Source organism: Maylandia zebra, linkage group LG18 (genome assembly GCF_041146795.1).
Source record: "Maylandia zebra isolate NMK-2024a linkage group LG18, Mzebra_GT3a, whole genome shotgun sequence".
Classification (NCBI taxonomy): Eukaryota; Metazoa; Chordata; class Actinopteri; order Cichliformes; family Cichlidae; genus Maylandia; species Maylandia zebra.
Genome location: NC_135184.1, coordinates 21,579,467 through 21,602,241, shown reverse-complemented (window position 1 = coordinate 21,602,241; position 22,775 = coordinate 21,579,467). Strand labels below are relative to the sequence as shown.

The window sequence follows — 22,775 nt, the reverse complement described above, 5'->3', positions numbered from 1 at the left end:
ATAAATAATTGAAATCCCCTCCTTTATTTTGAAAGGGTATTCGTCAAAGTAAAAATATCATTTCAAATCCTTTTTATCATCCACTAAAAAATACATGTTACGTTAAATAATCACATATAAATAATATGAATAATTTACTGCCATCTTCTCAAGATATAATGTAGTAATTGTAAAATTTGTGAGAGGAACCTATGCTTTTCAGACTATGTTCGAGAAGAGCAAAAATTTGTGTGGGACATTTGGAGAAATTTGCTATTCACGTACATTTTTCCGCAGAACTTCTCTTCTCTGTGAATAGTACCAAACAGTCGACAGCGAAAACTGCGTTACTGTGATCGCTTCATTCATAATACCGGAGAAAGCATCCTCTTTCAGGGCGGAGGTAATATCCAAAGCATTTGACTGAATTACTTTTAATCGGCTGATATAAAATAACAATGAAAACAACGAGAAATACCACAGTAAGGGTCTTATTTAACGATTGCCCTGGAAACTTCACCGGCTACAGTAACAGGGAATGGAGCTCATGTGCTTTAGCCAACAATAGCTGTCGGTATTAGCTACCTTAGTGGAGACTGAATCCGCCCAACACTGCTGAGGTTTCACTTCGTTGTTGCATTTAATTTCAGAGTTGAAGATAACGAGGCAAAATGGCCAAACGGAGAATCACACAGGAGACCTTTGATGCTGCTGTCAGGGAAAACATGGAGGAGTTTGAGATGGACCCAGACGAGGCTTTGAGGGAGGCTGTGGAGCAGTTTGAGTCTCAAGGTAAATGTCACAGTTGGTTAATGTACACTGACTGTTACACACTTTGTCAGGGTGACACCGTGTCGGTTAAGATTGATATAAACTTCAGGCCGAATGACAAGGTAAGAGTTGCATGTCTATTGAAATTAAGTCACTGATGGTCAAGCTGCAGAAGACTGGAGCCATGAGCATGTGCAGTGCTCAGGAGGAAGACCACAGAGAAGGTTGTAGTGTAGATGAATGTAGTGAACGAGGATACACAGAAGGTTGGTGTGACGGAGAAGGATGCCAGTGATAGGGTGAGATGGAGGCAGACAATGCCCTGTGGCAACGGCTAAAGAGAGCAGCCAAAAGAAGAGGAGGAGGAGGAAGAAGATGTAAAGTGCTCATGAAACATGTGTCCTTTATTTTTTTGGTTGTGTCACATTTTATTTTGTTTTATGTTAAAATTTCTTTACTTTAAAGTTTTGCCTTATATTCTAACATCTGTAACATGTCATGTTATCTGTATGCATGCAGATGTTAGCCAAGATCAGGAATGTCAAACTCATTGTACATTGCAGGCCGCATACAGCCCACTTTGATCTTAAGTGTGCTGGACCATTGATACAGCTTTTTCTATTATTTTCACTACACATTTGATTCTGGGCCCTGGACTTAATGTTTGACAACTCTAGCCTTGATCCTTCATTTAATGGGAAGGTGAACTTACTATGCTGATAGACAGATTCCCTGTTTACTGCACTGTGCACTGCGAATTTTTAGTCTGTTTGAAAAAAATCCAAAGTAAAAATGTTTCAGTTTTTCCACATCAGCAGCATTAGAAACGGTCCAGATCATAAAACTCTGATTTTTGATCGGCCAAATCTAGATTAATCTCTGTTTTTGATTTGTGTAACCATTCTTTTACCTCTTTCACTGTGGTTTTATGATTAGTTCAGTTTGTCTGTTTGGTCACTGTATTACTCAAAACTTATGAAAGGATTGGCATGAAACTTTTTAGGAGAGGTGGAGCTTGGCCTAAAATTAAAGTGATTAAATTTTGGATTCGATTTGCATTGTGAGAGCAAAACTGAACATTTTGCAACATGTCTGTACAAGTACACTGTTACATCCCCACAAATAAGGTCTAGGGGTAGGTGTGGGGGAGCAGTAACAAATAGAACTGAAAGGCAGAAAAGGAAGCCAGTTCATGCATGGTGTGTAGGGGCTTTTCAGCAAAGGTATGCAGTCTTAAACTGGTCTTGCTTTATTTGTGTGCTTGTAAAAAAGAAGCAACATCCCTTTGTCTTTTTCCTTTTCAGTCTGTTCAAGTTTCATTCTCATGAATATGTCTTTGTAGCTGGTTCTCCTCAGTAACAGAGAGGGAAAACTGTACACAGACACACAGAGCACACACACAGACTTCTTTATTATCAAGCACAAAAGAAAAACGTTCGCTCAACCAGCTGCCCAGATTCAGAGCATTATTGTTTCTGTGCTTTGCTCTGTTCTCTCGTCCTCTAGCACCCCTGCACTTACCATGTAGGGAAAGAGAGTATTTAGCAAATGCAAGTGTGCCATGCATTCAACCATCCCATCCCTTTCCCTCTTACAGCCAAGCTACAAACTATATCCCACTGCCACAATCCTCAATAAAGTAGCAAACTCTTCATAACTGGATCAGTTGGCTTCTTTTCTCTTCAGACTTTAATCAGCTATAATTTACATTTACTGCTGCTGTCCCTCCTGTCCCCACAGTGACCCTCTCCATTTGCTTCTGCCATCTATCTGTCCGTTGCTCCATCCATCTATCTGTCCCCCTGGGCTGGAACCTATCCCAGCTTACCATAGTGCGGGAGGTAGGGTACACGCTGGACAGGTCGCCAGTCTGTTTCAGGAGTAACACAGAGAGAGAGACAACTATTCATCCTCACATTAACACATATGACACATTTAGAATCACCAATTAATCCAACCCCACTAACTCCACGCCTTTGGACTGTGGGAGGAAGTTGGAGCACACACAGAGTTTAACTTTCCTTATTTTTTAAAGATAATGACAGATTAACTTTATGAATTCACTTATTTCTCAATCAAATGTGCACAAAGCACTGATACAAAGCTTCTTTTCTTTTTCTTTTTTTTTACAAACAAATCTTCATATATAGATCCCGTGGCTGAGGTTTGCTGCTTCTAACAGAAGCTACAGTAAAGACATTTTGGGAATGTTGGGAAAGCAATAAGTACTAAAAAGTAATTTATTCCTTGTCCTTACTTTAATCAGCTTGAAGCCTCTGTCTTGAATAACAATTAACACATAAGGTTAGTCCACTTCTCGCCCAGCGAGACCTGTGAAAGGCTCCAGGCCCGTCAAATATGAAGAAGAGAGTGCACTGACACTCTGATAATTACAATAGCTTTTTTTTGTTGTTACTGCCACTTCTGAGATGTTAAAATGGTCAAAAAAGAAGTTATGTTGCCCTTTGGAGCTTTTTTTTGTGAACTTCATGTTGTGCTGTGAGTCAGCATTAAATCTAATCGTATGTGTTCATGCAGGTGTGGACCTCAGTTGCATAGTGAAAGCTGTCCCAACATTATCATCGGCTGACAGTCAAGAAGAGCAGACACACGAGGTCCTACAGGTGAGTCTTGATCTGTTTTACTGAAAAGAGAATGCTTATTCCAAAGTTTTATCTATATTAAAAATGTTTTTTTTTAATCATTTCAGGCGTTGGAGTCCCTCCGAATTGGAAGAGACTCTGCTGGTGTGACAGCAGACCTAAAAAACTTCACTGAGCAGTGCTCACTGGGATTCGCCCAGCGGTACCTCGCTGCCCAGAAAGACGCCTACCCCGTCATCCTGTCCTACTGCAAAAAGAGCACGGAGGAGCAGGGAGCAGCATTAGCTGCGCTGTCTGCTCTGGCCGCGCTGACGGATGGACAGCCAGACTTGCTGGATGCAGAGGGCCGGCAGTTCCTATTGGATGTCCTTAAGAAGTACCAGGCAGAGTCTTCTGTTACACGGGTCGCCATCAGTGCCGTGCGGCACTGCTGTTTAAAGCACGAACAGAACAGGCAGGATTTTGTTAAAGGCGGCGTCCTGCCGCTGCTCACTGTTGCCATCACACAGCACGGTGAATGTGCGGAGATGGTTAAGGAGGCCTGCGCAACTCTCCGAGTCATGACCTTTGATGATGACGTGCGGGTTACGTTTGGGCACGCTCATGAACACGCCAAGAGTATTGTTCTTGAACACAGCGGACTGAAGGTGTTGATTGAGGCTGCCAAAGGTAAGGCCAGCTGATCATATCAATATAGATTTAGCTTCTGCGCTTTCTAGTCGCTTTGTATTTGCTGGTACACTTAAATAATTTTGATTTCTTGGATATCTTCCATGCAGCTCACCTTGGCAACACTTCTGTTTTGAGTGAGCTGTGTGCGACTTTATCCCGTCTGGCTGTACGGAATGAGTTCTGTCAAGACATCTGTGATATGGGTGGATTAAAACTCATGATGACTTTGCTCGCAGACAGCTATGAGTCAGCGGTAACGTACAAGAAGCAAAGATCGTGATGAGGATAGAGTCCAGGTTTGTTTTTTTTCGCTGAAGTGTTTGTCTTCCCGCAGGAGCTGGTTCGGCAGGTTCTTAGCGCGATCCGAGCCATAGCAGGAAATGATGACGTGAAAGACGCTGTTGTTAATGCCGGTGGAGTTCAGCTCATTGTCATCGCCATGAACAGGCACATGAGCAACTCTGCTGTGAGTGTCACTGTTGTACCTACATGTTAAATCATGCTAAATTGGTCTCTGTGCATTGAAACAAACAAACACACAAATGAGGGATACACTGACTGAAAGAATCCTCTAAGATGTTCTAAGATTGTGCTCACTTTCTGCCATAGGTGTGCGAGCAGGCTTGTGCATGCCTCTCTGTCCTTGCTCTACGTAAACCCAACAACTGCACGGCCATCATGGAGAATGGAGGTGCCTTGGCTGCCCTGCAGGCTATGAAGACTCATACCGATGTGGTGAACGTGCAGGTAAGATCATGTCGTCAGTGAACAATATGCTCCCTGGGATCTGGAGTCTTTGTGACTGTGATTCACGTTTGGTGTTCTGCTCTTTACAGAAACAAGGGTGTATGGTGCTCAGAAATCTGGTCGCACGAATGCGTAACTTCAGCCAGCCAATCTTGGAGATGGGAGCAGAAGCGCTGATAGCCCAGGCGCTGCAGAACCATCAAGACTGCGGTGATGTAGGCAAAGCGGCCCTGAGAGATCTGGGATGTCAGGTGGAGCTTCGGGAGCTGTGGACCGGCAAACATGGCAGCCTTACCAACTGAAAGTGGAGCACAGCACCACTGCAGAAGGTTCGCAAGGAATGTTCAACACACCTTGCAGGGATGGGGTGGGGGTTTAATAGCAGACATTCAGTCCCGCCCACTGTGATTTCATTTCCCGGCAGAGGTTTAGGTGAGGCTTAACCATCAACTGCCATTGCATGCAGCCACATGATGAAGGAGAGACGCTGGTGATGTCAGTCTTCCTTCCATATTCGTATGAAAAAATAAAATAGCTTGTTAGTTAGCCACTTAACCACTAAAGTACAACAATCAATAGCCATAGACAGTATAAAAGATGGCTGTCGCTACCGTGATGTCACTCAGTGATTTGTGAAGCCCTGTTTTGATGCCTCAAGCTGAGAGTTTTTGCCATCACCATCTTGATGTTTTGAAATCAGACGTGATGAGTGAGGGAGGGAACTGTGACAGCACGTGCTTACTGGCAATCAATCACAGTTGTTTAGCTAATGAGATTATCTTGAATAATCTTCGTTTCTGACACTTAAGATGACCAAAATTTACAAAATAGACTGAGTTTTTATTCAGTATGTCCTAAAATATGTGACAGAGCCCATAAAATCATCAGTTTATGGTTTACAAAAGTCAAGATTGTTGTTCTTTTTCCCTTTTCGACTTCTATAGGACTATGGGATAGTATTTTTGTAGGCACAGATGATGCCTTATGGTGTCCATTAAAATTAATCCAGGTTTAAGATACCATGTTTGATACTTTGTTAGTAGTACTGATAGCCAGTAGCCTAGCTAGCTGAAGTAAGACAAAAAACATTTGAAAGCATATGAAGAAAAGCTTTCAGCTTTAGTTTCACATCTGGTTGAAAACATGTGGTCATTAAATGCATGAAGAGGGACAAAGAAGGGTGTGCTTTAGGGTGTGGCAGGCTTGTAAATGAGAAAGTGCCCTGACCCTTGTTATCTCGGTGAGTCCACCCCTCTCTTGTCTTGTCAGGTTTGAAAATACAAAGATAGTGAGACTCGAGGCTTCAAGATGATTTTTTTTAACCAGCAATTTAATTTGCTGTATTTCAACAAAAAGTTACAACAACCTGTGGCCCTAGGGTTTTCTTTGAGGTCTGTAAACACAGCAGATGTAAATGGGTTTAATCTTACCCACAATCTATCCCTGTTTTAGTGGTAGCCCAGCTAAAATCTGCCCACATTTCACATTTGAACCAACAACATTGGCCCTGTTCTACTTGCCACAAACACTTAAATATGTCTCCCTGAGTGCAATTTTGGCTAAAATGTAATCCTGTCATGTTTATATCTAACATATAAACATAGTAGAAGCAAATACTCTCTTAGTGAGGCATATTTGCACAGTACATTTGCTGAAAAGCATTTCAGCCAGTGTGAATCAACACACGACCAGTCACGATGCTTTTGCAAGAATCGAAAGTGTTTTCCAGTATAAATAAGTACAAAAAGGCCTTTGTAGTGCTGTTGTATGCGTTTTTATTATTTATGTAAAACTTTTTTTTTTTAAGTGTTTTTGTAAAATGTTGTATGAGTGCATTTGCTGCTATGCAACTGCTCTGTAAGTGGTGACTTATTTCCTGTGTTGGCAGGGCCAAATTGTACATGTTTTGAATGCCTTACACATGCTTTACTTTTAGTTTGTAAATTTGTCATTAAAGTTTAACACAGTATGATACCATCTTCTGTTATCTAGCTGTGTGTGATAGTAACAGACCCTGTATCTCTAGCAAGAAACTGCAGGAGGCCCACTGCCTGCTAAGTGGCTCTCCTACTCACGCCCCTCTAACTGACCTATCCAAGCGTGCCGCACCTCACTGAGACTTCATTTCCCACAATGCACCTGCGCTCGTCCTTGTCAAACCTCACTGTGGTCATTGCGAACCGCCTCGCCTGGCTGACAGGAGTAGTAACGGCAGAGCCCACAATGGAGGAAGCCTGTCACTTAGAGTCACTGCAGCTCTAGAGCATGTGAGAAACGTATTTTAAAAGGCACCTTCAACATTAGGACACATTTCCAGTCAAGACATTAGCTCATGGTTAACATTTGCAGTACGCTGTTACCGAGAAAATAGACGCGAATTAAACGGCGGGCTAACGGCTAGCTTACCTTACTTAACCTGGTATTTGGCTAACTTAGAAATAACTCCTGAAGAAACTGCTAACGGCTGGAAATAACGCGCCAGTAGAGGGGATATCAAAACGTGACAGCTCTTGATGCCGGTGTCGGCTTTATAAGGTAAGCAATGTGTTTGTGTAAGCAGTGACAGGTCGCTGCTTCAGAGGGTGGCTGTGTTTTGTTTGCGGGCATGTGTCGACAGGTTTGGAGCAGCGGGCAGAAACAGAAAGGCGAGGCATGGTGATCGTTTAATGAATAAGTGTCCACTTCTACTGCAGTAATGTTGACTTGTAACCATGCTTTGGTTTACAGTTTAATAAATGCCGAGGCAAATGGCAACATATGGGACACGGCGCTGTTACAAAACTGATGTATTAAGGAGGCAGGCAACATGAGCAGCTCATGATGTTGATGATCCACTTCTCTCCAGCAACACTACACTCTTACATTTGCTGATTATTCAGATAATCCGCAGATAATTGTGATGCCTTTTGAGTATTTATGCTTATGTATTTTCTGTTTCCCACAGCTAGCATGTGGTCATATTTTGCTCTCAACTTTTTCCACTTAGACTTCCAATAATTTTCATGGACTTATTCTTGATAAATACAGCACAAAATTAAACCCACGCTTTACCCATAAGTATTAAGTTGCCTTTTTTGACTCCCTTATTCTTGATAATACACTTTCTATAAAATCTCCACTGCTGCATGTGTATAGCATGGGAATGCTGTCCTGTATTACAGAGTAATGAAGCCTAAAGCACACAAATTAGACATAGCAGGACAGAAACAAGTGAGGAATAAGGAACTGTAAGATGATATGCATGGGGAAAGAAGCTTTAGGGAGGGGTGTGAGATGGCCTGAGATTTGGGATGGTGGCTGCTGTGAAAAGGTGGGTACAAGGCCTGTTGCACTGCTGCCAGTATTTGCTGCCTCTGACCCAACTTTTGAGCCAACCCTCCGTTTACAGTTTCACTGTTGTCTCTCGCCAGCCTCTCACTGCTTCTTCTTGAACTCTGGTGTTTCTAAGGGCTGTTTTGTTAATGTTTTAACAAATATTCAGCATCCACAAATCCTGTACTGAGCCTGTATGTATATCAAAAACTAAGTGACCCATATTCTCTGTAATAATATAAATCTGAAAGGGCAGATCATCACTTAATCATACCAGTGCCAGTATTAGTTTGTTGGCAAAACTGTAAACAAGAAAAACTTTTAGGGCAAGTCAGCTGTTCATCATGCTTGAAGAATTATACAGCAGAAAATGAATGTTACACAACAGATAAACATTAGTCATAGTCATAAGCAGATTTGATCTTATACTGATGAAGTATCCGTGTGTCCCATGATGACAAAAAACAAACAAAAAACACAAATAAGTAAAATTCTTCACATGAAAACCCAAAGAAAAAGAGTTGCTGATCATTTTCATTCTTTCTTCTGAATGTGTGAAACTTGTAGATCTTGTGTAGACTGGATGTGAATTACTAATTTGCATCTTGTTGTTGGTGTTCCTTCAGCTCAGGTTTAGATATTTGATAGCTTTGGACTTGATAAAGCAGAGTGGATGGGTTGAACATTACATGAATATGTGATCTATGTGGTGAAGTGATTAGTTCTTTAAAGCCATGCAAATACCTCTATTGTTAAAATCAGTGAGTTCACTCTAAATAATGTTTGTCTTCTAAAGGTCAACTTGTCTTTATCGATGAGATCTGGAGGATTGTCCTGAATGTTCAAAGTTGTGGTTACACTGCAAACTTGTTTCCAGCAAGGGAGAGGATTCAGGAGTGCTTGTGTCACTCAGACACCTTTCACCTACAAGTCCTCTGTCCTTCAGGAGTGATCTATTGTGCCTCCACTTAGCTGTAGTTTTCATGAGGGCAGGTGGTTCAGAGTAAGTGGGCTATTCTTGAGGTAGTTATTCACATCGGTGTGTATTGTATTTCTAGTTTATTGTGTACAGATAAACATCTTGTTTCTCAACTCATGTTGTAAGCATATAAGAAAGAGGGCGGTTAAGTAGAATAGATTTGAGACCAGACTTTGATTCTGTGGTACTTGTTATGATTCATTGAGGCCATAAATAATCATGCAGTCTAATTAGAGCACTGGTTATCAAACTGTGGCGGGTGGACAATCAGGTAAAAGGACATAAGAATATTTTAGAGAAAATAAACAAAGAGTGGATGACAGTGCTGACGTCATATTCTTTTTGTTCTGATTCATTAAAAGTTGTGTAATGTGGAGTATGAACATTTTTTTCTGAGGTGAGGCATACCAGGAAAAAGGGTTTTCAAACAACTTCCTTGCTGTAACAGGAAAATCTGTTTAAAAATACTTAGACTGACATGAAACTTAACTGTGTTTGTTTTTCCTCTTTTTTTCCTTCTTCCCTGTAGCTTCTAGCCTCCTGTACTCCCCACCAGCATCACCGCTGCCACCAGCGGTTCAATTCATGAGCGTGCTTGGTTCATAATCCTCGGGGATGGGGAGTGGAGTCCAGGAACAACGGGCATCACTCACACAGGGTGAAGTGCTCCCACTGGCTTCCTCCAGTCAGTCAGAGGTGAGCACATTTATACAGGATCAGGGTAATCATACAGCTCAGGTTTGTTAATAAATTTTATTTAATTGTGACTAATTGTGTTTAGAGGAAAAAAAGTCATTATTGTGTTAATGTTGACATTCCAGGGGGTTGTACAATTATTTCTGGAGTCAGCCATTTTTGTCACCCTTAACGGATTCTGGCAGATAGCTGCCCCTTCCTGAGTCCAGTTCTGCCGGAGGTTTCTTCCTGTTAAAATGAAGTTTTTCCTTCACACTGTTACCAGGTTTTTGCAGTTAGGGGGTCGTTTAATTGTTGGGGTTTTATCTGCGTTATTGTAGGGACTTTATCTTACTAACTGAACTATTAAATTGAATAGTTAGACAGTTTAGCTAGATATATTTATTTGCATGCATGCATTTCTAAAATTGTGTATGTGTGTAATGGATATATAAATATGCCTTATGTTATCATACAGTTATGTTTAAATGGGTTTTCTCACATGATTATTCATTCCCCCACAGTTGTCCCATCACTTCTGTGATTGCATCCTATCAAGTCATATGTTATTTGCAGAATATAGTGGCATTGTAACACTATTTTAGTACTGTACTGTGCACTAGAGACCCCTCATTCTGTTAGCTGAAAATGAAATTCATGAACTGAGCAGGTCTTTGGAGCTTCATGACCCCTCTGTTTCATTTAACCACATCTGCTTCTATTTGGGAGGTTTTGTTAGCTGGTTAGTTATTTGTCAACTGTTATCCTGATGTAACCCCTGCTTACTGATCAACACTATAGCAAACACAACAATTTGCAAATGTACAGTGTCTCTGTTTGAACCTAAAATGTGATTATTTGTCTTTGCAGGGGATGAAACAGACTCGGTCTGTTATCAACTCGCTCTTTTCGGGGGCTTTAGCAGGAGCTGTAGCCAAGACAGCTGTCGCCCCATTGGACAGAACTAAAATCATCTTCCAAGGCAAGCTGGCTGCTCTGCTAATTTACAACAGTGACCTGAATAAAGGACATATGTGATTACATCTTGTTGGGACTAGTGTGGAAATACCTAAAAAATCATATTATTGATATTACTTAAAAAGTGACTGGACTTGTGAGAAACACTGCAGATTTTTTAAAGAATCTCTATTTTTAACATCTTTGATTTTATTTTCTGTTTATGCCATTTGTATGTGTACAGCACTTTGTGAACCCTGGTTTATTTTAAAGTGCTTTACAAATAAGGGTGGTATGGTTTTTATATTGTTTATGTATTTTGTTTTTCAGTGTCTTCTGCAAGATTCTCTGCCAAGGTATGTTTGAGCATGCTTCCTCTTTATAAGCGTTTTTTTGTTGTTTGTTTGTTTTTTTAGTTTTTATTTAGCAGAAATAAAACTGGGTACACATATTTGTGCATCATGTTAATTTCGTGTTAATGTGAGCAAGTATATCTTTGTGCACACTGAATTAAAGGAAGCTTACAGGTTGATCTACCGCACCTACCTGATGGAGGGCTTCTTCAGTTTGTGGAGGGGAAACTCTGCCACCATGGTGCGAGTCATCCCGTACGCTGCCATCCAGTTTTGCGCACACGAGCAGTACAAGGGCCTGCTGGGAGGCTACTATGGCTTTCAGGGAAAGTACGTATTTGTGTTTTGCTTGTTTATGAAATGTTTTCTTATGTAAAGACATAAAAGGGCTGAAGTGCTGACGGGTTTTTTCCTTTTTTTGGTTGCAGTGCCCTACCTCCAGTCCCAAGGTTGCTGGCTGGGTCCATGGCTGGTACCACTGCCGCCATGATGACATATCCTCTTGATATGGTGCGTGCGAGGATGGCTGTAACGCCAAAGGAAATGTAAGCCAACTTTGAAGTTATTATAAATTGTCTTCTGGGCATAGTTGGGGAGTTTGTTAATAGCATCAGCAAAACAATCCAAGGGTCATGAAACATGGTTAATGTTTAGGGTAGTTATACATACACTCACTTTGCCACTACATTAGGTACACCTTGCTTGTACTGGGCTAGACCTCCTTTTGTCTTCAGAGCTGTGTAATTGTGTTTTAAATCAATTTCTTGAGTCATTTATAGATTTTTATGTGTCACTATGTCACTTTAGACAAATTCATCACTAAAAACCTGAAATGTTGTTCATTTGTTTTGAGAATAAACATAGTTGGTCGTGCAACCATAATGCAGAAGATATTACTACAGCACATTTTCACATCTTCACTGTATAGTCAGCTGGGGTATTGTGTGATCCTATTTAGCCTCTAATGGACTTTAACTGCACACTTGTGCAGACTGAGTCAACTTCTATGATCTAAGATGTAAAGTACAATTTTTTTTCTTTTCTTCTGAATTTCTCATCCATCTTTTACTAAAACACATTTATATTTTTAATATTTTTCTGTTTTAGGTACAGTAACATTCTGCATGTGTTTGTGCGGATCTCTCGAGAAGAGGGCATGAAAACACTGTATCGAGGCTTTACTCCCACCATACTGGGTGTTGCCCCCTATGCTGGCCTCAGCTTCTTTACCTATGAGACACTGAAGAAGTTGCATGCAGGTATTCAACAGCCACATGTTTATCTGTATTGATCTAGCCCTGTTCCTTTCCTTCTGTGCACAGCTGCTGTTCATGTACAGTACTTAAACCTCACACGTTTCTCTTCCACGCAGAGCACAGCGGCCGCCAGCAGCCCTACTCATACGAACGCCTGGCTTTTGGAGCCTGTGCAGGTCTCATCGGCCAGTCTGCGTCTTACCCTCTGGATGTAGTACGGCGGCGGATGCAGACTGCGGGTGTCACAGGTCACACGTACCGCACCATCCTGGGGACCATGAGGGAGATTGTGTCCGAGGAAGGGGTTATCCGCGGACTCTACAAAGGTCTCAGTATGAACTGGGTTAAAGGACCTATTGCAGTGGGGATTAGCTTCACCACCTTTGACCTCACTCAGATTCTCTTGAAGAAGCTTCATCAAATGGGTTATACTTCTCCATAATAATGACAAAGAGAGTTGAAAATGGGGGTAGAGGGTTGAGTAGATCCCTGTAAGCCCACTCTGGTGAGACAGAAGAGGAAGCAAGAGTGAAAAATGGGTATTGCTGGTTAAAAGCAAATAGCACAGTGGCTCAGGATGCGTGGGTAATAAAAATTTATTCTCTCGCTTTGTCTGTGTGTAACAGAGGTAAGTTGGATAGTACGCCTTGTTATCATGTACATCTAAGTGCAATATCATCAATACGTTTGTGTGTACACATGAATTGTAATGTTCCTACCCTCTCAGTACATTTGTAATCCAGAGAGTTAAAAGGTACACACACACAGCTGCCATGTGTATCATTTTAAATCTTTTACTTTCCAGTGCAATGCTGGTTTCCACTCATTTCCCATGAGTTTTAAAAAATGCATTCATTTAATAAGAGTAAGATATGCCCTTGTTGAGATTTGTTTTGAGGAAATTTATTTTAAGAAAATGTACCAAAGGTTATGACGTTAGTTAATGCAAATTATATGCCATAAATGGTGTTGTAGTATGTTTAAGTGTGATAGCAGCTTTGTAACTGCTATCAAATGGTTTGATTTAGTTTGAGCTGAAATATTAAAAGCTCACAGTCTAGTGTTTTTTTCAGTGGCACTCCTGAAGATTGAATTCACAGTTTTATTAGTTGTTTAGTTGTGTTTTATGGTGGTGCCAACAAAAAAGAATTACCAGTGCCCATAGTGTTTTTTAGAAAGTTTTCATCACATATCGATTGTTTTTCACTTTAATCATGTCATAGGCTTTAGATTCATATCTGAAGTATAAATACAGATACTACAGTTACTCCAGCTAAACTATTGGGGCCTTTTCACTGCTGGAACCACTTCCCCTAAGAACTAGGAACATTTGGGAGGCTGTTTTGGATGTTTGTTTTTTTCTTTCTAATAAGCTCTGAAACATCAATGGAAAAGAGAGTATTGTAGAAACACAGACAAGTAACAATATGAAGGAACCTTGTAGTTCTTTGGGAAAAAGTTCCTGGGACTCCAGCGTCTCAGTTTTAGTGGAAATATGCTTATTGGTTCTCAGCCCTAAGTAACGCACATCAAGTAGTTAGGTCATCCCCCAAATGTGAGATGTTACACACTGATATTTAGAAAGAACAGCTAAACATGTACACAGCCCTCTTTGTGACGTTTACAGTGTCTCATTGTTGCTGACACAGTCTGAGAGGTGTTGCTTTTACATATGTCATTTATCTGTGGTGGTGTTTTTAAAAAGTACAGTATATCAAGAGGCATTTTTATATCTTCACCCTCATATGTGTCGCTGATGTTGGACACACACAAAGTACACACATTACACAAATGTGTCTTCCATTTGCTGCCAGCGTGACAGCTGTGCAGTCTGTCTCTTCGCTGCCATTCCCGGCTGTTTTGTTTTTGAAAACATGACTTGACACTAGACTGTGACATGTCACTGGAATGACTTTAAATCTCCTGGTTAGGGAGGAGGACTCAGTGTAGAGCTTTTAGCAGTATTTGCTAACTTGACTGGAAATATGCAAACACATAGTGAAGAGATCATTTGAGTTCTGTTACAAAGATAATTTAGTTCTCAGTATTGTACTTTACCTCAGCACACAATCACGTGTTTTTCTAATCGTCACATATCAATTAGAAGTGTTAATGTAGAGTTGTGGCAGCAGATGGGACTTGGAGCTTGTTTGAATGATGCAGATGAACATTTTGACAGTACTGATGCAGGCTCATAGAAACTGAGCAGTGTCAATAGTTTCTATACTTGGACCTTACATACCAAGGCAGAACGGCTGAGCTGGGTGAGCAGATGAGTAGAGCCAAGCGGAGCAGAGGGCATGAGGTGTCATCTGTAACAGGAATAAGAAGCAAGGCTTGTGACTGAAACTCAGCAGTGAATTTGAAAGATTTATATTTTTAAATATGTACAATTGTTTAATTGATGGGCAGCACGGTGGTTAGCACTGTTGCCGCACAGCAAGAAGGTCCTGAGTTCAATTCCACCATCAGGCCTGGGGTCTTTCTGTGTGGAGTTTGCATGTTCTCCCCGTGTTTGTGTGGGTTCCCTCCGGGTTCCAGCTTCCTCCCACCGTCCAAAGACATGCAGCTTGTGGGGATAGGTTAATTGGATAATCCAAATTACCACTAGGTGTGAATGTGCGAGTGAATGTGAGTGCGAATGGTTGTCTGTCCCTATGTGTTGGCCCTGCGACAGACTGGCGACCTGTCCAGGGTGTACCCCGCCTTGCGCCCTATGACAGCTGGGATAGGCTCCAGCGCCCCCCGCGACCCTGAAAAGGATAAGCGGAAGCGAATGGATGGACGGATGTTTAATTGATGATTAAAAAATGGGAAGATTAATCACCAAAACGAGAAAACCTAATCTGACTGATGACAGTGCCCAAAGTAATATTCTGATCTTAGACCAGCAGATAACCTCACCAAATAATAATTAACAACATGAGAAATACTAATAGTTTAGAAAATAGCTTTTGAGATTTGGAAAATGTTTCAGTTTATTAAAATGCAATCACTTAATTTTTTTTTAAATCTACTTGTTGGTTTATCCAGGGACAGATTCACTGCTAAAGCATAATGATAATTGTTCCATTGTTAGTGCCTACAAGACATCAGCGTACTCAGTGTGATATAGGTATTATTCTTTTTGGATAGTTTTAAACATGTTTTTCCAAAATAAAAGTAAAAGTAATGAGCACAGCTGGGATTGAAACCACAAACTTCTTTTTAAATAAATAAACACGTCAGAGGTGAAGTCTAAGTAAAGTAAGATCCACTTCTTCTTTTTTTTCTATTTTCCCATTTTGTGCAGATTTGTAATGCACGTCGTGATGTGATTACTGAATTTAGTACAGTAACTCGTTACATTACTGTGTTGCTGAACAATGTAACACACTGACAAATAGCTAAGCATAACAAATGTTAATGAAATCTGTTTGTTTTTTATGTCTGAAAGAAAAAGAAAATATCAGCCTATATATCAAATTTTTAAATCAACAAATATCGGCATCGCTCTTAAAAATATCTGGGAGGGGAGGTTTTACAGGGAGTTTTACAATCCCTACACTCCTGTATCCTGCCTTCTCTGGAAATCATTTTCTCATTTTCTTTGTCTGCTCGTGGAAATTGTTTGTTGGAATTAATGTAGCGTTCAGGTGATCTCCTGAACATAACACAATATTTTGACTTTAGTTGACCTCTGTAAATGAGGAAGATTTGTGACATACAGCATCTCCAGTCCATATATCTGCTCCATCAGCTGTGGGCAGATGCATGTAAAGTGTTTTAATATCAGTTGTCTTTACTCCTTGCCTTAGGTAGCAGAAGAAAAGCTTAGATCAATGAGAATTTGGTCTGTAATTAGCACATATGAAAGTGTGCTTGGTTAAAAGAATACATTAAGTCAGTGGTTCTTAACCTGGGTTCGATCGAACCCTAGGGGTTCGGTGAGTCGGTCTCAGGGGTTCGGCAGAGCCTCCACCATGACATGCACGGCTCATTTTGTGCACCAATAAAAACATATCTATGTCTTAAATTTGAAAAAAAAATTTTTTTCACTAAAGAGGGGTTCAGTGAATGCGCATATGAAACTGGTGGGGTTCGGTACCTCCAACAAGGTTAAGAACCACTGCATTAAGTGAAACCTGAACGAAGGGTATTTCCTCACTCTAAGTGCCTAGCAAAGGATAGTAATATTTTTACTACGACTGAGCTGCTTCTACTAACCTTTCTGGAGGTTTCTTCCATTTTCTAGCCTTGCTTCAGTCTGGATGTTCTCAGTAAGAAGAAGCAGATGCTCTGAAGTTTAGAAATTGTTAGTCCTCAGTGGCTGAATGTATTTCTTCAGGTTCAGTTTTGTATGTGAATTTTGTAAAGCTTAAACTGCCTTGGAGAGTAAATCACCATGAAAGGTGATTCTCAGTTCCCAGTTCATTCCAACACATTTAGGACTTATTTAAAGCCATGAAGGCAGAATTTAAAAAAAGCAAAGTTACTGGTTTGGTTTTGCCCCTTCTCCAACACGCCATACTCTGATTTAAATTGGAATAACCGTGATTGTTGCATTGTTATGATCTTTTCTCTGATCTACCAGCAGATGAGTATAACACGAAGAGCCTGTTTGATTTCCATTTCCAGACAATCATTGAATGCCAAAAAGTTGTTTTTTTTGTTTTTTGTCTAACACAAAATGATCTTTAGATGGGAACACAACAGGCGTGTAACAAGAACAAATACTGACACACTACAACGACTTACTCTGGTGCGAGTGTTTTTTGTTTCCTCTTGTAAAATCAAATGTTAATTGTTTTAACCCGTACATGTAGACTTATAACTCTACTTTGTGTGTCACAGCCGATTATCTTGTGGTGTTTTTTGTTGTTGTTGTTTTTCCAGTTTGGGTGCAGATGTGACTCAACAGCTGGTTGTTAAATTCTAGTGATTTGTGCCAACTGAATGTCAACATAGCTACTGATAACCACAACCTGTGTCTGGCCTGTAGTGACGATGATGATGCGTCTGTAACATCAGAGTCTACAATGTTGATAACACATTGATTTGTGATCATTAGTTTTGGCTTAATGTCCCAGACTGATGTATTTTTGTGCTTGGAGTGTTGTTTGGATTGATATTAAAGAATTTTCCCCCTCAAACTGAGTTTTTTTTTTTTTTTTTGTTTTTTTTTTTAGGGGGATATTTAACATTTGCTGGTCAGCATGATGTCGGTGCAGAGTTATAAAAACCTAAACAGTGAATTGAAGAGCTATACCTGCTTATGAAAAGCTAATTTTGGTCTCAAACACGTGTGATGTGCAAACCTGATGAAAACGGACTCAAATCTAAACTATTTACATATTCATAGATTCTGGTCTCCTAACCTGTTAAGCTACTTGCATATTTAAATTTCTTACGAAACCAATGAATCACTTGAATCATTTGTATAATGATAAACTATAAGTATAATCTGACCTTCATATTCTTGAGTGTAACCAGTGGTTTTTACCTGTTGTATTTACATTCATGATTCACGAAGGTGTCTCATGATTGGATGTTGTTGTTTTTCCTTAACATTCAATAATTCTGTCTTCATGCACTTTAGTTGTCTTCCCTGGTCTTTGGGGCACTTTGGTGTTGATGAGCTGATGAGTGCATTTCTTCTTTTTTCAGCACAAACCAGGTTAATGATTTGGTTGATCCTACATTTTTTACTGTCTCTCGGTTAGACTTAAGTTTTTAGCCTAATGATGACCTTCACTTGCACTGCCATCTCATTAGGGTTAGACTTACTTATAGTTACAGTAAAAACATATACAAATTCAGCACTAACATCTGCGTGTTTCTTTGTCAAGAAAAGGTGCCTCAAACGATCTGGAGGGCTGTTTTTGTCCAAGCTGTGGTTGTTGCACTTCAGCATCTAGCTAGCTGTTGGTACAGAAGAAGAGCTAGCTTAAGTGGGGTAACATTTTCAAGTTTCCGGTAATTTCAAATGCAACATTTCTAACAGCTCATCAAATATCAGATAACAAAAACAGTTTCTGTGCAGTTTACCACGCTAGCTAAAGAGATGACTCCTTTGTTTCACAGAGTGAACGAAGTAAGAAAGACAGTACTGGAGAGGAAGAAGAAAGATTATATTTAAAGGTAAGACTGCTCAGTTTCATTTGATAAACTGGAAATGTAAAACATGTAATGTTATCATTCTTAAATCAGATATTGGAACTCCACATGATTTGATATATTTTTTTTCTTATTGTGAAACGTCCTGTAAAACAAACTGGGCTGTATTAACTATGTATTATTAAAATACTGGCAGTTTGGAGCAGGATAAACAGGCTAGCTTGCTGTGGTGTGGTGAATTAACAGTATAGCACTGTGTTGGACTGTTTTCTGTAGTGTTCATGGTCAGAGTGAGGACATATTAAGAACTTGAATTGAAGTTGATGATACTCAGATTCATTTACTGAATTCAGCCTTTTTACCAACAAAGATAGTATAAACAGTGTTGGGGAAAGATGGCTCGTGAAACGTCTCCTTACATTTTGTTGAATTCAGTGGTGTAAAGTCACAAAGAACAGTAAATCTCAGAGCAGCAGCTCAGCTGACCACAGCCTGTGCATAAAGAAAAACTATTGTCTGACTCCAGCTTAGCCGTTTGGTAACACTGATGCAGCGGATTCAAACAGCCTGGCCTCCACACAGTCTTTATTCATAAAAAATAGAGTGATAGTGGAACGTATATCCTTGTTTTTCAAAAGTGATCTCCCTAGGATGCTATTTAGTTTTATTGTCCTTGTTTAACACTGAGTTAGCTAATTAGTGACAAATCCAATAACTCAAACTAATGTTAGTCTGTCCAAATATTTATGGATCTTCTCACGCCTGTTTATCGTGTAATGACATTTAATCACCACTCGAGGGCGCTGCTTCCCTATGAATGGTTGAGCGCCTTCTGCTGCAGGAATACACGTCGGTCAGCAGGTGGCGGTGCAGCCCGGCTCTTGGGGCTAAAGATAGCAGGTGTACTGGGTCAGATGGAGCTGCTGCTCCGCCCGAGGCCGCTCTGCCGCTTTGAACTTGACCGTGAACGCAGCAACACATGAAAGAAGGGAAACCCTCCCCCCCCCCCCCCCCCCCGCAATACTGAGAACAGACCCAACAAATTGAAAAAAGGGGGACAATTATTATAATCCTGATGATCTCAGAGTAGATTTAAAGGCACTGAGGTCTCTAGAAAGAAATGACCTATTTTATTTAAGGTTGATTTTTTGGGTGTTTGTGTTCCTGTGCATCTTTCTGAATTAGGTTAAAAAAGGGGTTCGCTTCTTAAACCGGGCAGGAAGCTCGGTCCACACTCCTTTGTGCAAAGATTTTTGGGAAAGTGGGAGGAAAAAAACACCAGAAGAAAAGAGCTATAGGGAAGATAGAGGACTAATTAGGCCGAGAGAGTGAAGGAGGGAGGGATGGATGGAGGCTGTCAGAGGATGTGGTTGCTATAGATACTTGGCATGATGCCGGATGGAGGCAGCGCCAATTTGCATTCATTCAGATGATGGCGGCTCCACAGTCTCTTTCTCTCTCTCTCTCGTTGCCTCTTTCCCTGAAATAAAAGCACCAGAAGAACCATTTCTTTCACTGTCCTTTCCCCATCTCTAAACAGCGCAGTTTTTTTTAAGTTTACTAAAAATTTAAGTAAAAAATTGAATTATAATATACCATTAAGCTCCTTGTGTTTGATTTACAAATACACCTGCTTTTCTGGTTAGTAATATTAAAACTGTGCTGTAGACAGTATAGCGAGCATTTTTGTTTTTTAACCACGTCAAAGATATGTAGCTAAAAACTTCAAAACCCGATCTTTTTCCCCCCTTTTTGTTTAAATGCTTCAAAAAGCCAGTTTGTTTAAAATGCAAATATTCCAATCTTCCTGACCTACTGCACTCTGAGTCTGAGCACAGTTTGGTGTGGGCCTAATTTTGCTGAGCTAGAAGAAAAGAAATTCTACATTCACTGTTTGATTTAAAAAGGCACAAACAGACCAGTCTTTTATGGCAAATAGCATGTGTGGGCCTACACAAAAATAATTTTTAAAAAGTAAAAACAAAAAGATTTAATATTTCTGTTTATTCCTCTGCACTAAACCAGCAAATTGAGACAAATCAAATAAAAAAACAAACAAACAAAAAAAACTTCCACGTTTGTCAAAAAGTCAGAATAACTGTAGTGAAAATGTTATTGTGTGAGTTTTCTCTATTGCATATTTCTTTATGTAACAAGACACTGGAGGTAGTATTGTTTTGTAAATAGCTATAAGTGCGCTAGACTTACGATAATGAATGAAATAAATGTGAGAAAATAAACTGAATGTTAAAAAATCAGTTTCACCATCATTTTTTGGTCTTTATAAAAATATGTGACAGCTTCATGCCCAAATTAGACTTATTAGATATTTTAGGGAAATGTGCATTTAGAATGAAAACTAAGTAATAAAAAAAAAGCTGGAAATAGGAGGTTCAAATTAATGTTACTTTATTGACTGCGCGTTTATACACACACATATATATACATTAGACACAAAGTCTTTATTGTAAAACTGGCACAAAAATAAAAGTGCGGTGTGATCAATCTGACTTTTTATTAAAAAAATTAGTTCAAATTTTTCTCTATACTCTTGCCGAATGACGAGCATCAAATACAGCAGTGGACAGCAAACAAAACACAAGGCTCTCAATAAACAATATATATTTAAAAGCTTTAAATACATTTCTTTATTCAACCCCAGATGCTTGTTGGCAATAAAGTACATCTTAAGAGACAATGAAATAACATTTTTTTTTGGTGTTTTTAAAATATCAATGTTAACCCATATTACAACAAAATCTTTGTTTCTGAGGTTTTGTTATACACCAGAAAAACAACAGATGAACAGGCCTGGTCTTTGAGCCAAACGCAAGCAGATTTTTCTCCTGCGCCGTCAATCTGCAAGAGGAGATGAAGACAGAGGAAATGAGAAATTAGAGATAAAAACTGGGTGTGGAATAAAAAGACAGAGTGAAATTGTCATATTTTTCTTCACAGGCAGGGTTGAAGCAGATTTGGACTACATTAACAAAAAAAAGGGGCGGGGTATGACGAGGGGGAGACTCCCTCCTCATGACTACTAATATCTGTCTGTGTTCTAGTCTGCACTCCTTCACCTTTGACCTCCAACGTCTGGAGCGTCAAAAGGGCACAGAGTCAACAGGGAACTCTGCAATTATGCTAAACACACACACACACACACACACACACACACACACACACACACACACACACACACTTGCGTTTGGTTTTGCACTGTCATGTCTGAACATAAAAAAAACCAACAAGCAGAGGAACGAGAATTAATCTGAACGTGTCCAAACTTTTAATCGTTACCATAAATTCAAATGGGAAACCCACCACCTTCACAAAGTTAAAATTTTCAACAAAAACCTTCTGCAAAATCAAAAATCGCTTAAGATTTGATAGATTTGAAATGCTAGTGTCTTGGTTCAGTACAGATGGGGCGGCAGAAAAATCAAGGTGTGCGTGGGCTGTGAAGAGGAGGAGGAAGAGGCTAGTTATGACTGAAGCGATCAGAGCTAGACTGCAGTCCCTGGGTAGATCCAGGGCTTCAGACACTGGGCAATTGAGGGGGCCTTCCTGAGCCTGTAGGGCTCTCCAGGGCTCTTCTCCTGCCTACGCTGTCCCAACAACCAGATAATGTATGCAGAGGGGAGCCTACAGTCCTGTCTCCAATAACCACACACACACAGACACACACACACAGAAGAATATAACTGCATTCCTGCCAAAGACATCAGAGCTGGAGCGACCAGAGAAAGCTATCAGGCTGACTTTTATTTGATTAAAATGCAACTCTGATCTTTTTTATAATTAGCAATTGGTAAAAATTGTGGAACGAAGGATGGGGGCTTAATGCATTACTGCAATCCTTAAAATGATTCAGCAACTTTATGCTTGGATCCAAAAATATAAATATGAGGCATAGAAAGATGGACAGGCACAGGAAGTGATGGACTTTTTCCAGCTGAGAGGCATGCTAACATAATATTGTAGCTTGTCTTTGTTTCTCCTACCTCTGTCCTTTGTACAGTCTTGTAATCCACAAAAACTACAAAGGGTTTCATGTATTTGTGAGGAAGTAACTCTAGATCTTAGAAAATAATATTACATTGCATATGTTCATGGTATATTGCTAAGTCACACTGACTCTATCAGAAAAACCAGTCCATTTAGGAAGTAATTGGGAATTGACCTCAAACCTTGAGAATAGGCTGTTGTTTAGGTCAATACGCGAGACACCTAACGATGTGCGATGAATGCGGCTGATTGCAGAGGGGAAGAGTTTTAACTCTCGTGTCTTATGTTTATCAAAGTTTATTTTAATCAATCGGAGAATTCAGTCGACACCGCTGTGAAAACTTCAAAAGAAGAGCGTCTTCGAGTAGCA

General features: G+C 40.1%; 2 protein-coding genes and 2 long non-coding RNA genes across 7 annotated transcripts in view; 3 read left to right on the top strand and 1 right to left on the bottom strand.

Annotated features, from left to right (window-relative positions):
• Positions 1 to 247: 247 nt before the first annotated feature.
• Positions 248 to 6,751, top strand: armc6 (armadillo repeat containing 6). The gene is made up of 8 exons (XM_004542531.4): positions 248 to 382; positions 630 to 771; positions 3,289 to 3,374; positions 3,461 to 4,022; positions 4,133 to 4,278; positions 4,360 to 4,491; positions 4,635 to 4,772; positions 4,862 to 6,751. Exons 2-8 carry the CDS (start codon positions 651 to 653, stop codon positions 5,072 to 5,074), a joined length of 1,398 nt encoding a protein of 465 aa, XP_004542588.1. The 5' UTR covers positions 248 to 382; positions 630 to 650; the 3' UTR covers positions 5,075 to 6,751.
• A 195-nt stretch (positions 6,752 to 6,946) lies between these two features.
• slc25a42 (solute carrier family 25 member 42) lies at positions 6,947 to 17,436 on the top strand. Of its 2 annotated transcripts, none has more exons than XM_004542532.5 (8): positions 6,947 to 7,307; positions 9,593 to 9,759; positions 10,609 to 10,720; positions 11,026 to 11,051; positions 11,212 to 11,378; positions 11,477 to 11,593; positions 12,156 to 12,307; positions 12,421 to 17,436. In XM_004542532.5, the coding sequence occupies exons 2-8, from the start codon at positions 9,679 to 9,681 to the stop codon at positions 12,744 to 12,746; spliced, it is 981 nt and encodes a 326-aa protein (XP_004542589.2). In that variant the 5' UTR covers positions 6,947 to 7,307; positions 9,593 to 9,678; the 3' UTR covers positions 12,747 to 17,436. The 2 variants fall into 2 exon arrangements, with proteins under 2 accessions (XP_004542589.2, XP_004542590.2); XM_004542533.4 differs by lacking the exon at positions 6,947 to 7,307 and adding an exon at positions 8,953 to 9,087.
• A 402-nt stretch (positions 17,437 to 17,838) lies between these two features.
• LOC143413417 (uncharacterized) overlaps positions 17,839 to 22,775 on the top strand; it is a 9,759-nt gene continuing 4,822 nt past the window's right edge. Inside the window, exons 1-2 of the long non-coding RNA XR_013094030.1 lie at positions 17,839 to 18,259; positions 18,368 to 18,424. This is a non-coding gene — a long non-coding RNA (uncharacterized LOC143413417). The remainder of the gene's footprint in view (positions 18,260 to 18,367; positions 18,425 to 22,775) is intronic.
• The window catches only part of LOC101468261 (uncharacterized), a 28,515-nt gene continuing 26,532 nt past the window's right edge, over positions 20,793 to 22,775 (bottom strand). For all 3 annotated transcript variants that reach the window (XR_013094028.1, XR_013094029.1, XR_001167401.2), the window contains exon 4: positions 20,793 to 21,259. This is a non-coding gene — a long non-coding RNA (uncharacterized LOC101468261). The remainder of the gene's footprint in view (positions 21,260 to 22,775) is intronic.

Excerpts from the sequence above, each read along its gene's own strand:
- armc6 (XM_004542531.4), top strand. The coding sequence starts at position 651 with ATGGCCAAACGGAGAATCACACAGGAGACCTTTGATGCTGCTGTCAGG. Across the intron at positions 4,023-4,132 it reads GTTGATTGAGGCTGCCAAAG|CTCACCTTGGCAACACTTCT; the intron begins GTAAGGCCAGCT and ends TCTTCCATGCAG. Across the intron at positions 4,773-4,861 it reads CCGATGTGGTGAACGTGCAG|AAACAAGGGTGTATGGTGCT; the intron begins GTAAGATCATGT and ends TGCTCTTTACAG.
- slc25a42 (XM_004542532.5), top strand. The coding sequence starts at position 9,679 with ATGGGGAGTGGAGTCCAGGAACAACGGGCATCACTCACACAGGGTGAA. Across the intron at positions 10,721-11,025 it reads AACTAAAATCATCTTCCAAG|TGTCTTCTGCAAGATTCTCT; the intron begins GCAAGCTGGCTG and ends TTTGTTTTTCAG. Across the intron at positions 11,594-12,155 it reads GCTGTAACGCCAAAGGAAAT|GTACAGTAACATTCTGCATG; the intron begins GTAAGCCAACTT and ends TTTCTGTTTTAG.